Below are 13,007 nucleotides of genomic sequence, written 5' to 3'. Positions count from 1 at the left end.
TGGTGACATTTCTAGAACGTCATCGACTCGGCTCCGCCCCCAAGGCGTCCAACGGGTTGACAGGACGCCCTAGGCTACTTTCATGAATTCTGGAAAAGGGTGACTTGGACATCCACCTTTCTAATGAGATTACCTGAGAATTTGGGGGCTCCTGCTATAGGTCCCGAAGCTCTTCCTGAGAGTAATAGATGAGGAACTTCCGGCCTCCTAACGCTGGGGGGCACTGTGATCTCTCAGTGGCCTCTTGGCGATCGGAACACACAGCGCAAGCGCAGTATCGGCTTTTTAGCCGGCTTCACACGTGTGAACCTGGTGGGCAATTTTTTCGGCCAAAATGCCCAAATTCAAGGTGACACGTGGGGCCAGCAATCGGGAGAAGCATGCACCTCTGGCCGAGCAGATCCTGGCTGGGAACGCAGTGCGCGCGGGGACCCGAGAAAAACGGCGGGGGCGTGAGGTCGAAGAGGAGGAAGAGTATGTGGGACCCCGGCTAAGCAGACGGATTTTGCAGCAAGCCAGACAACAGCAGGAGGAGCTCGAAACTGACCATGGGGCTGGTGATCGGTCAGCACCACCGCGAGAGCGCGCCACGCGGCTGGGTGAGTGACAAGGGGTGGAGTCGTGAGTTGGGCCGGTCTGACACCCCATCAGAATACTTTACCGGCGTGTTCCTCCACTTCCACTCCTGAATTCCAGAATTCAGAGTTAAGCCAACGAAAAGTGATCTCTCACACCAGTTCTAGCATTATTTTATTTTAGGTTTTTTTCGAGACAGGGTTTCTCTGTATAGCCCTGGCTGTCCTGGAACTCACTTTGTAGACCAGGCTGGCCTCGAACTCATAAAGCTGCCTGCCTCTGCCTCCCAAGTAAAGGCGGGTACCACCACCACCTGGTGGTCTAGCATTTATTTATTTATCCTCTGGGCGTTTGAAGTATTTGTGGACTGCCTGCATAATGTTTTGAGCTGTGTTAAGTTTTTAGGCAGTTTTGATACAGAAATAAGATATTCGTTCCTCCTGATAACACCGGAAGTCTAGCTCAAGGCACCCATTAAATAGAGTTACATATTCCAAGCAGGAGTGGCGAGGCTCACCTGTAATCCCAGCACTCGAGAAGCAAGGCAGAAGACCTTCTTGGCTATATAGTAAATTTCAGATTAACGAGCCCTGTCTCTCAAGAGAGAGGAAAAAAGTGATGATATTTCTATTTAAACAAAAAAGCAGATGAACATTAATTCTACATGGTGGGTATCCCAGATTTCATGTCCTTCGAATAAGACCTGAAAAGCAAGTGGGGACTGTCCCTGTCCCAGCGACAGGGGAGGGGAAACAGTATTGTTTACGGGCTAAAAGGGGGAAGAGGGGTGGGTACTGCCACCTGTCTCACTGGGGAGGAATTGTTGTTCACCTCCCAGTTGCTTAATCTTCCATTCTTATTTCTCCTAAAAAGCAATATTGACACATTTGAACATGGTTTTGGGCCTACAGCAGCTTTTTCTGTTTCTTTTAGTTTTTTTTAAAGTAAGGGCTCATGGAGCCTGGGATGGCATCTAATGCTGTAGGGGAGGCTGACCTTGAACTCCTGATCTTGCCTCTGTTTTCCATGTGGTGGCATGATAGGTGGGTGACACCACACCTGCCCTTAAAATAACTTTTTTTTTTTAACTCTGAGACTGAGTCTCGTTAAGTTGTTCAGGCTGGACTTGAACTTGCTGGGTGACCAAGACAAGGTTTGACGGTCCTTCTGTGGTGTCGTCAGGGAATTTCACTTTGAGGCCATTTGTTTGACAGCTACTTCCAGTTTTTTCTCCCTCAGAGTTCGTCCAAGAAAGCTCACATCTTTATATCCAGTGGTCTACCTGACATCTCCAAGTTGAATACTAGTATCTAACTCTAGTAAGATTGCGTCCAAGCAGGGCAGTGGTGGCGCACGCCTTTAATCCCAGCACTTACAAGGCAGAGGCAGGTGGATTTCTGAGTTCAAGGACAGCCTGGTCTACAAAGTGAGTTCCAGGACAGCCAAGGCTACCTAGAGAAGCCCTGTCTCGGAGAAGGAAAAAAAAAAATAAAAGAAGAAGATTGCATCTAAAACAGAAGTTGTGACTTCCTTCCCAAACTTGCTCTCTGTTTGCTACTTGGAGGTTGTTAGCACATTAGCTCCACTGCTCCAGTCAGAGTCCAGGCTTCCTCTTTCTCACTTCAAAGTAAATCCTGGTGATGTTGTCTTTAGAGTATTTCAGAGCCAGACCACTTTCCATTCACCTGAGACACTCCCTGATTAAGCTACCAGGGTCTCTCCCCTGGATCACTGTGGAAACATCGTGCTTTGAATTCTGTGACCTCTGTGGTCCATTCAGCAGCTAGAGATTGATGGCGTCCTGTCTGGTCTGTCTCTGTTTCAGGTCTGACCACAAGCTAGGGACAGGATAAGATAATGCTCACAGCTGGTGAGGTCCATGCTTTGAGAGAGCATGAGCCCTGACTTCCACTCACAGCAGCTTGTAGTTTCTGAGCTACAGTGTAGAAGACAGATCTCTTGGGCCTACTGGGCAACCAGTCTAGCCTAATCAGCTATCCCCAGGTCCCAGTCAAATCCTGTTTCAAAAACAAGGTCATCAGCTCCCAAGAGTCACTTCCATGATGCAGGGTTCACTCATATACAAAAAGCAAATGATCACAACAACAAAACACCACACAAATGTCAGTGACTGTCTCCTGATTTTCTCTCTTTTCCCTACGTCGTATTTCATAGCTCTTGTCTTCCTTTGTTTAACATGTATTTTGTGTGCATGTGCGTGGCATGATGTGTGTAGAGAACAGAGGAAAACTCTCAAGAGTTGGTCCTCAGCTCTTCAGAACACTTGTTCTTGCAGAAAACCCAAGTTTGGTTTCTGGCATTCATATGGCAGGCTATAGCTGTCTGTAACTCCATTTGCAAGGGATCAAATGCCATCTTCTGATGTCATTAGACACCAGGCACACTTGTGCACAGACATACGTGCAGTCAGCACTCAAACATTAAAAGTAAAATAAACCTAAAACAAACAACCTTGGCTCTCACTGGGTATGCTCTGTGTACTCTCTGGAGCTCTATATAATATACCCTTAGTCCACTTCCATAGCAACTGATCTGTTGCTATGGTAATAATTCAACTACTTTGGTTTATTAGACTCTTTCCCAACTGCCTTGCCAGCTATGTGCGGTATTTCAAAAGTCAGCCCGGTGTATTGGCACATGACTTTAATCCCAGCACTCAGGAAGTACCCAGCCAAGACTCCATGGTCAGGACCTCAGGATGTGGCAGGAATGGCTCAACCCACCTATCACCCAAGTGAGGACACAGAGACCTCTTATTAGTTATGAAAGCTTGGCCTTAGCTGCCTTGTTCCGAACTCGCTGATACAACATAATTGCTTTATACTAGTCTACATTCAACCACGGGGCTCGTTACTGCTCTTCAGTAACAGCACGTGTTTCTTCCTCTGTGTCTGGCTGTTGAGTCCCCTCACATCTGATTTCTTTCCCAGAGTTCCTATCTCTGCCCAGAAGTCCCGCCTATCCTTTCCAGCCCTGCTATGGGCCACTCAGCTTTTGATTAAACCAATCAGAAGGTGATGGAGAAGAAGTTTCCACAACACTGAGACAGGTGATGCTTCATTAAAAAAAAAAACCAATGCCGACTGTACTCAGCTCTCTGCTGGAACAAAGATTAACATGTGAATAGTACACAGGCAGCCTTTACATGGAACACACGGGATTAACCCAACATCAGAAGCTCAGCCTTCAGCACTGTGGTGCGTGTTTGGAAAGTGGAGGCGCGAGAACAAGGAACTCCCAAGTCATCCTCGACTACCTAAGCCAGTAACTTAAATGTGTTGGTTGATCAGAGTCCGAATGCCACTGCCCAGCCTTAGAGCCTTCCAGGTTGGCTTTCCGTTTCCTTTCTGGCTCCTTAGTGCCCAACACTCTAACAGCATTACTTTCCAGGACGTGGAGCATGCTCTTGCTCCCAGACTGCCCATCCAGAGCCTCCTCAGCCTCTGTACTCATCCAAGTGCCTGAGGTGCACACTGCCTCCACCATGGTTTTAGTTTCAGCACATGATGCAGTTCCACTGTGCAAGCAACATAGTGGGAAGTCAGGACCCACAGTGCCTACCTACTGTGGGCACATCAACTCTTCTGCCCCGGTTTGAACTGGGTATAGCAACAGTACCTATTCCTTGAGGTCATCTGGACAGACCAGGTTACATGTGTGTAGTATAGAATGGATCCTTCTTGGTCATTGAGGGGGGACATGTCATCCATTCACTGAGGGGACATGTCATCCAGTCTTTACTGGCCTTATCATCTCTCGCTTCGTGTGCTGTATTTTCTATCAAGATTCCAAGTCTCTGGGGACAAAAGGATAGTCCCTCTGCAGGTGTCCCTCCTGCTCCCTGGGTGTGCTGTACGTGGAATGGGGAACTGACTCACAAGCCCCTGCGGCTGGGATTATCTTGTAGGGCCGGGATTGCCACAGGATGGATCAGATGAGGAGGATGAGGAGTGGCCTACCCTGGAGAAGGCAGCCAAAATGGCCGGGGTGGACCACCAGGCAGAGGTGATCGTGGACCCTGAAGATGAGCGTGCCATTGAAATGTTCATGAACAAGAATCCTCCCGTGAGGTAAGGCTTAAAGGTTGGACCAGTGGGTCCTGGTAGAAAGTTCATCCAGACCACAGCTGTTGGTCTGACCATTGCCAAGAGTGGCCCCTGAACGGGAGTGACCCGGATTCCCCTTTGCCCATCTGATCTGGAACCTCTGGATTACCGGTTCCTTGTGATAGCTGGGGATCCGTTTAGTAGTGTTTATTCTTGGTACGTTACTCTCATAGCTTAGTCTTATTTTTTTTTAAGATTAATTTATTTATGTATGTGAGTACACTGTAGCTGTACAAATGGTTATGAGCCATCATATGGTTGTTGGGAATTGAATTTTAGGACTTCTACTCATTCTGGCCAACCCCACTCGCTCTGGCCCAAAGATTTATTTACTATACATAAGTACACTGTAGCTGGCTTCAGACGCACCAGAAGAGGGCACCAAATCTCATTACGGGTGGGTGTGAGCCACCATGTGGCTGCTGGGATTTGAACCCAGCATCTTCGGAAGAGCAGTCAGTGCTCTTACCTGCTGAGCCATCTCGCCAGCCCATAGCTTAGTCTTTAACTCAGGGTTTTCCATCTCAGTTACAGTGTTGGGGCCAATAGCAGCTATCTCTGACAAAATGTTCCCAGAGGGGTTAAAACTACCTCTGGGTAGAACCACAAACGTACCCCCATGTGTTATAAATGCTACTTCTAAACATGCAGTTATTTAGGCTGCCTGTGGTCAGATTCTTGGTTCCATTCAGATGGATCTGGCCTCATTGAGAGGACTGGGCTTAGGGCAAAGGGGCTCAACCAGTTTATTCTTCAGAGTGGGGTGTAGTACACCACTATCATTAATAGTACGGTGATGAGCAGCTTGGGTTCAGAGAACACAGGAGAACCCTGTCCCCTGAAGGTGTCTGACAGCTCTGAGAATGGTCATGGGGTGTGATGTGCCCCCCAAAGGCTCTCGGGCAGCACCTCATACCCAGTGGCTCTTGATCTGACAAACTTAGCAGAATGTTTTCTGCAGTTGCTATACGGAAGTGACAACATGGTGGAAAGGGGGACCGTGGGCACTCTTGAGCAGTGGCTGCTGGCATCTTCAGAAACCAGGCTAAGGGTCTTTGGGAACACAGCAATCAGGCCTTGTCACTTAAGGCACATTGAAGACGCTGCGAAGCACCCAAACTAGAAGTCGAAAGACTAAAATTTACCCTTTCCCTGAGAAAGTCTTAGGGCTTAGGAGAGTTGTTGGTTGGCCCTGAGTCTCGATTCCCCGGCCTGGGCAGTGCGGGGGAATAAAAGCACCTGCCACCAGTGTCATGCAGACCACAGGACACAAGTCTGGAAAGTGTCAGATTCAGTGCTGCTCGGCACAGAAAAAGACTGCAGAGAAACTTTTTCCCCTTGTGCTGGAAGCCAGAACCCAGGTCTCATCCTTGCTAGGCAAGTGCTGGGTGAGTAGGATAGGCTGGCCTTGAACTCACAAAACTCTGCCTGCCGCTGCCTTCTGAGCGCTGGGATGAAAGGTGTGCACCAGCGCTGCCTGGCACAGAGCTCCACTCTGCACTCAGAAGTTGCTCCCCGTTGTGTGAGCAGTGGGAGGTGAGCTTGAAGTAAACAGCCCTCAGGACCTGCTGGCTCTGGCTGAGAGTCGGGCCTGCTGCAGTCTTAGATTTTACCCTTCAGCTGACTGTCCAGGGGGGTCCTTTTACTTCCCCAGTTTACAGATGAGGAAACTGAGGCTTAGAGGAGTCAAGTGACGGGCCCAGGATCATACAAGGACCAGAAGAGCCGGAGCTGACTTCAGGGCCTAAGGGCCTAACGTCCCCACCACTCTGGCTCTGCGTCAGATGCAGAGACATCCAGGGCCCGTGCTCTGCAGCACTTTGAGGCGGCTAAATGGACATAGAGGGGAACTGAGGCTGTGCATCCCAGCGGGATCGAGATTTGTCAGCGTCCAGGGGAATTATACATTGCTCGCTTCCAGCTTCCCGTACACTAAAATTAGAACAGTGACAGGGACGTGGCCCCCATGCAAGGAGGACATGCAAGTTTGTGAAGCATTCTTGTTTTGTTTGGGGATGTTTTGTGACTTTCTTTTTCCCCTCTGAGACGGGGCTTGCTGTCTGGCCTAGATCTCCCTATGAAGACCATGCTGACCTTTCAACTCACAAAGATCTGCCTGCCTCCCAAGTGTTGGGATTAAAGGCTTACACCACCACTACTGCCTTTCTTTTTTAATAAACAGAGCCAGGCATACCATTAATCCCAGCACAAAGGAGGCAGAAACAAGTGGATCTCTGAGTCTGAGGTCAGCCTTGTCTACAGAGCCAGTTCTAAGACAGGCAAAGCTAGACATAAAACCCCTGTGTCAAATAACAACAACAAAGATAAAAAACAGGTTGAGGGGACGTTACAGTTTCATGGAAAGTGACCCCAATTCTTTCCACCTCTCTTTTTCCCGTGTCTCCATAGGCGCACCCTGGCTGATATCATCATGGAGAAGTTGACGGAGAAGCAGACAGAGGTGGAGACTGTCATGTCAGAGGTATCGGGCTTCCCTATGCCTCAGCTGGATCCCCGGGTCCTGGAAGTTTACCGAGGAGTCCGGGAGGTAAGAGCTAAGTGGTGTGTGTGCTGGGATATCCTGACTCGGGGTGGGCTCTCATCCATGGCCCCCACCAAATAAGCCATGGCGATCAGAACAGGATTGGGGGAGAGCTGATAGGCTCAGGTTCTTGCACTGTCTCTTATTGACCCTGGAAGTCTACTAAACTCCGGTCACCCGGAGAACGAGGCTTTCTAGATGGTTCTGGAGATGAGTGAGCAACAGGGCCAGGACCCCAGCACAGTTGGCGATTTTGCTTCTCTCACCCCAGGTGTTATGTAAGTACCGCAGTGGGAAACTGCCCAAGGCTTTTAAGGTCATCCCTGCACTGTCCAACTGGGAGCAGATCCTCTATGTCACTGAGCCTGAGGCCTGGACTGCAGCCGCCATGTATCAAGCCACCAGGTATCATTGATGGGCCAGGTTGTGGGCTGTGGGGGGTGCGGGCTTTGCCTGCCAGAGCTGTTCAGTTGCCCATGGGCCTCCCTTGGACTCGCTCCTGCTGCTCCCTTAACTTTGTTCTTTCTGGGGGTTTTTAAACCTATTTTCAGGTGTGACTGCATATTCAAGTTTGACTTTAGATTCCATTTTCTTGTATGTCATTTTCCATATTCTCACTTTCAGTCTTTTTTTTTTGTTGTTGTTGTTATTGTTGTTTTTTTTTGAGACAGGGTTTCTCTGTGTAGCCCTGGCTGTCCTGGAACTCACTCTGTAGACCAGGCTGGCCTTGAACTCAGTCACTTTCAGTCTTATGGGTTTTTGGCTTTTAGTTTTTTAGAGGGGAAACTATAGTCTATTGGTTTTTATTTTATTATTATTATTATTATTATTTTAGGATTTATTTATTATCTATACAGTATTCTGTCTACATATATATTATTATTATTATTATTTTAGGATTTATTTATTATCTATACAGTATTCTGTCTACATATATGCCTACGGGCCAGAAGAGGACATCAGATCTCATTATAGATGTCTATGAGCCACTGTGTGGTTGCTGGGGATTGAACTCAAGGCCTCTGGAACAGCAGGCCGTGCTCTTAACCGCTGAGCCATCTCTCCAGCCCCCTGCTCTTTCGTTTTTCTTTTTTTTTTTTTAAAGATTTATTATTTTTTATATGTAAGTACACTGTAGCTGTCTTCAGACACTCCAGAAGAGGGAGTCAGATCTTGTTACAGATGGTTGTGAGCCACCATGTGGTTGCTGGGATTTGAACTCCTGACCTTCAGAAGAGCAGTCGGGTGCTCCTACCCACTGAGCCATCTCACCAGGTTTTTCATGACCAAGTCCTGTGGTACTCTTCAGTGGGAAGAGCTTTCACTCCCATGCTACAGCTCTGACTATAAAACACGCTGTCCCCGTGTCTGACTATAAAACCTCTCGAATGCACCATCCGCGATGATTCTTAAAGGGCCAGGGTCAGGCTCTCTGGTAACTTGGAAACTCCTACCCTGCTAGGATTTTTGCCTCTAACTTGAAGGAGCGCATGGCTCAGCGCTTCTACAACCTTGTCCTGCTTCCCCGAGTGCGAGATGACATTGCTGAATACAAACGACTCAACTTTCACCTCTACATGGCGCTCAAGAAGGCCCTGTTCAAGCCTGGAGCCTGGTTCAAAGGTAGAGCAGAAGCAGGGGAGAAAGGAGGGGGTGGGGCTCTTACTTGGCAGATCATTGGGGGTCCTTGATGCCTGGGGCTGCTGGGGGCTGCGCCTCATTTCCCTCACCCCGGTCTAAAAGCCACTGCATCTGACTCTGCCTAGGAATCCTGATCCCACTGTGTGAGTCCGGCACCTGTACCCTCCGTGAAGCCATCATCGTGGGCAGCATCATCACCAAGTGCTCCATCCCCGTGCTGCACTCCAGGTAGTGGTGGGGAGGTGGAGGAGGATGGTCAGAGAGGAGCCGTGTGATAGAGAGGCCGGAACTTGGTCGTGAGGGTGCGAATGGAGAATGAGCTATGATTACCTCGAGTCTAGCCGTTTATGTCAGTGGGTGTATGATTACTCCAACAGAATAGTAGGTCTTCAAGAGCAGGGGCCAGGGTCCTGGTAGCTAGTATAATTGAATGACTGCGTGTGTAAATGGGCATCTAGGAAGAAAGTGTGCTAAAATGTGCGGATCGTGAGACATTTGGACATGATCTGTAGTTAAACACAGGGATTGCTTGCTCTCCGAGCCAGAGGCAGAGGTGTGGGTGGGGCAGATGGATGGAGATGGTAGAAACTCTCAGGAGCATAGTAATCAACAGGTGAGCAGCCTGTGGTGGCCCCCTTGGGAACACTGAAGTAAGGCTCAGTGTAAGAAGAGGACTCCCATAGGTGTGGCCTAATTCCTGTGACTCCACCTTCCCTTCCAGTGCGGCCATGCTGAAGATCGCAGAAATGGAATACAGCGGTGCCAACAGCATCTTCCTGCGCCTGCTGCTGGATAAGAAGTACGCATTGCCCTACCGCGTGCTCGACGCTCTGGTCTTCCACTTTCTGGCCTTCCGGACGGAAAAGCGCCAGCTGCCTGTCCTCTGGCACCAGTGCCTGCTGACACTAGCGCAGCGCTATAAGGCTGACCTGGCCACAGAGCAGAAGGAGGCCCTCCTGGAGCTGCTTCGGCTGCAGCCCCACCCGCAGCTGTCCCCTGAGATCAGGCGTGAGCTTCAGAGCGCTGTCCCCAGAGACGTGGAGGATGGTGGTGTCACCATGGAATGAGAACAGTCACCTGTGTTGGCCCAGGGGGCGCAGGACCACCCCAGGACCCCAGCTGGTATAGTTAAAGACCTAGGTCAAGACACTGAAGGGCTACTATGGCTGCCGTGGCCTAATCCTGGGCAGGGAGGACTGCATCTGGTTGGCTTTCTCTGCCATTTTAGGCTTTGGTCCCTGCTCACTTCTGGAAGCTAACCGGAGTTACCTCAGTTCGGTTCAGCGACCCCACAACCCACCTGGCAGTTGGTATAAGGTCTGCTCTCTCCAGATACTGTGTAAGCTCGCTGGGGTGCGGAGAAAACAGGCATTTATTTATCGCAGCTCTTGTGTTTTGGTCCCTGGAGGTCCCTGCCTCTCTCCCCTGTCACCCACGGGAGAGGTGGGAGTCACTGCTGGCTCCTCCCTGTCCCCAGCTCAGAAGAGCGGGTTCTTACTTCCCACAGAAACCTCACCCCACCTTATTCTTCAAAGTTGTGTCTCTAGACTCTTGCTTCCTTTGTTCTTCACAGGAAATGTATGCACACGCGCCCCTGACTCCTACCATGACGTACAGTCAGGGCCGACTCTAGGGATGCCAGATTCTGCTGCCATGTTGGAAAGGTGTCTGTTGGAAAAGTGGCAGTGGTTCACTGTCAGGGAAGACTATATTGCAGGCCCTTGCTAGGGGACAGTGACACAACAGAATCAGGAAAAAATGGGATTTCTTCCTAGCTATCAAGCAACCAGAGCTTTAGGCTGGCTGAGACGCCAGGTCAGGTTCCTGTGTCTGCATAACTAATGAGCAAAGAATACTGTCTGGTTTGGTTTTGGTTTTGGTTTTGGTTTTTTAAGACAGGGTTTCCCTGTGTATCCCTGCCTGTCCTGGAACTCACTCTGTAGACCAGGCTGACCTTGAACTTGGCCACCCACCTGCCTGATGGTTCAACTTTTTGAGGGCTAGGCTTACAATCTTTGTATTATTTTAATGGCCTGAGAAAATCTGTATGAAATTTTAGTAGCAGCCAACCATGGATCTGTAAGTTTGAGGCCAGCCACTGCTGTGAAACACTACCTCACCAAAAACAACAACAAAAACCCTTAGACCATTGCATCACAGCTGACTGACTTGAAGTCACCTTGCTGTATCACGTTCACTTTTGAAAACGTGTGTCTATAACAATCCAGTTTGTATATCTGAGAAGGTTTGGTCTGTTGAGTTCATATTTGCTTACACAGTAGATCATCTTGTAAACATTAGGGAAAAGCAAAGAGAACAAACCTAGCCCAACCCAACCAAATTACTCCCTGAGCTCACTCAAGCTCTCCCTCCCTTCCTCCCTCCCTCTTCCTCTCCTCTCCTCTCCCATGCAGGGCTGCTCCTTTGCAGCACCACTGAGGAAGGGCCTGCCTCCCTGCTAGGGGAAGTGCTTCCAGCCACACCCTAACCCCATTCATCCGGTTTTGTTTTTTTAATACATTCTGAGCTTTGTGCCTCAGCATCAGATCCCTGAGACTGGAGTTTAAAATGGTTAACTGCTGGGAATTGAGTCCAGGCTCTCAGGAGTAGCCAGTGCTGTCGCTGAGCCAAAGTTCTGCACTATGTAGCACAGGCTAGCCCTCTTCCTCTGTCTGCCCTGAGTGTGCTAAGGAAGCACCATGCCTGATGTCGTATGAATCTTAGGGTTCTGTGTAAGGGTCCAGCCCTGTCTCCCGATGAGCCCTCTGGGTAATGCTGGCTGCTCCTTAGCGCTGTAATTCGTCCACAAGGAAAGCAGGCCATGCTGCCTAGGCGGCACCTTTCTAACCCTTCCCAGGAAAAGTGCTCTGCCTAAGACAGCTGCCTGGTGCCCCCCAGCTCCCACAACCCCAGGGATCACAAGAGCCACCTTTATTCCGAAATCTTTATTAAGGCAGCATGATAGAAATGGGCCACCAGCCCAAACCTTGTGGCCCGAGGAAAGACCTGTGACCCTAGGGCTTGCCCTCTCTCCAGATAGCTCTGTCACCTCCACGGCATCGATCCATCCCAACCTAACCCTGCTCTGATGAAGATGAGGTGGAGGGGTGAGGAGAGGAAGGCGTGACCCCCATCCCAGGCTGTAGCAGCTCCTGGGCCACAAAGCAGTAGCAGAGGGGAAGAAGGGAGGGAAAGAGCAACCGCCAGGGTTACCACCACTTGTGGGGTACAGGCCTCACTGTACCCTCTTACAGTTGTATTCAAAGCAATAAATTAAAATGACCACGGCACCCTTAAGACCCCACAATCACAGAAGCTAAGCAGCAAGCAAAGCAACAGTGTATGGGTTCTTGCTCTGGCCAAAGCCTAGGCTGTTCCCTCTAAGAGCAGCTGGAGTACGGATTACACAGAGGCCATCTAGGGCAGCTCCTCATAAGCTTCTATCGGGATGCCCGAAGGAGCCTGCAAGGGCCAACACCTTTGGAAGGTACTGGGGCGTTTTGGCAACTGAGAAGGTTGGAGCCCCGGACAGAAGAGGGACTCAAAAGAAATGCTGGTGTGTGGATTTTACCTGTTTGTATTTCTCTGACCATCATGGCCCAGGACAGCCAAGCTGGTTGAGTGGGAAGGAAGAGGAGCTGACTGGCCATGAAGACGCCCCTCATGACCATGCAACCCCTTAGTGCACACTGTGGGGATAGGCAGGACCTGGCCCCTTGGGCTTTGTGAGGGGGAAGGAGAGCCCCCCTCGGGCTTCAGATATAGCATGGATTGTTCTAGAGGCAGGGAGGGGGTGGCAGGGGCCCCTCCTCTGCTTGGTGGCCTGAGAGGGCCTGTCTCAAGCTACAGGTGAATGGCTGTGACATCTGTGGGAGTGCTGGTCTGACTGGGCCCCTGGCTGCTAGAGCCCCGGGGGGCTTTGGGCACTGGGCTGGGGGCTGTCTGAGCAGCTTCCCTGAGGCTCTCCCTGAGGGCAGCTTCGATCTGTTCCTGGCAGGCTCGCAGGCAGTCCTAGAAAAAAAAAAAAAAACAAGGTCATTCATCCTTGGGCCTCTCTCTCTCCCTCACAGCACTGACAGCAAGCAGGTGGAAAGGCCACCCCCTGTGCACTGGGAAGTCTG

The 13,007-nt window shown here is 50.1% G+C and overlaps 2 protein-coding genes across 7 annotated transcripts in view; one reads left to right on the top strand and one right to left on the bottom strand.

Moving 5' to 3' along the window:
* The first annotated feature begins 13 nt into the window (after positions 1 to 13).
* Bysl (bystin-like) lies at positions 14 to 12,175 on the top strand. The gene is made up of 7 exons (NM_016859.3): positions 14 to 599; positions 4,505 to 4,667; positions 7,113 to 7,251; positions 7,517 to 7,650; positions 8,708 to 8,868; positions 9,012 to 9,114; positions 9,608 to 12,175. Exons 1-7 carry the CDS (start codon positions 335 to 337, stop codon positions 9,951 to 9,953), a joined length of 1,311 nt encoding a protein of 436 aa, NP_058555.3. The 5' UTR covers positions 14 to 334; the 3' UTR covers positions 9,954 to 12,175.
* Positions 11,817 to 13,007, bottom strand: part of Ccnd3 (cyclin D3) — a 94,639-nt gene continuing 93,448 nt past the window's right edge. For all 6 annotated transcript variants that reach the window (NM_001081636.1, NM_001081635.1, NM_007632.2 and 3 more), the window contains one exon: positions 11,817 to 12,897. In NM_001081636.1, coding sequence (NP_001075105.1) covers positions 12,730 to 12,897 — 168 coding nt within the window. In that variant the 3' untranslated portion in view covers positions 11,817 to 12,729. The remainder of the gene's footprint in view (positions 12,898 to 13,007) is intronic.

Source organism: Mus musculus, chromosome 17, assembly GCF_000001635.26.
Source record: "Mus musculus strain C57BL/6J chromosome 17, GRCm38.p6 C57BL/6J".
Classification (NCBI taxonomy): Eukaryota; Metazoa; Chordata; class Mammalia; order Rodentia; family Muridae; genus Mus; species Mus musculus.
This window is presented reverse-complemented; position numbering and strand designations above follow the sequence as displayed.

What these genes read in the sequence shown, in the direction of transcription:
- Bysl (NM_016859.3), top strand. Translation starts at nt 335, where the DNA reads ATGCCCAAATTCAAGGTGACACGTGGGGCCAGCAATCGGGAGAAGCAT. An exon ending in TTTACCGAGGAGTCCGGGAG is followed by an intron (nt 7,252 to 7,516) that starts GTAAGAGCTAAG and finishes CTCTCACCCCAG; the next exon opens with GTGTTATGTAAGTACCGCAG. An exon ending in GCCATGTATCAAGCCACCAG is followed by an intron (nt 7,651 to 8,707) that starts GTATCATTGATG and finishes CTACCCTGCTAG; the next exon opens with GATTTTTGCCTCTAACTTGA.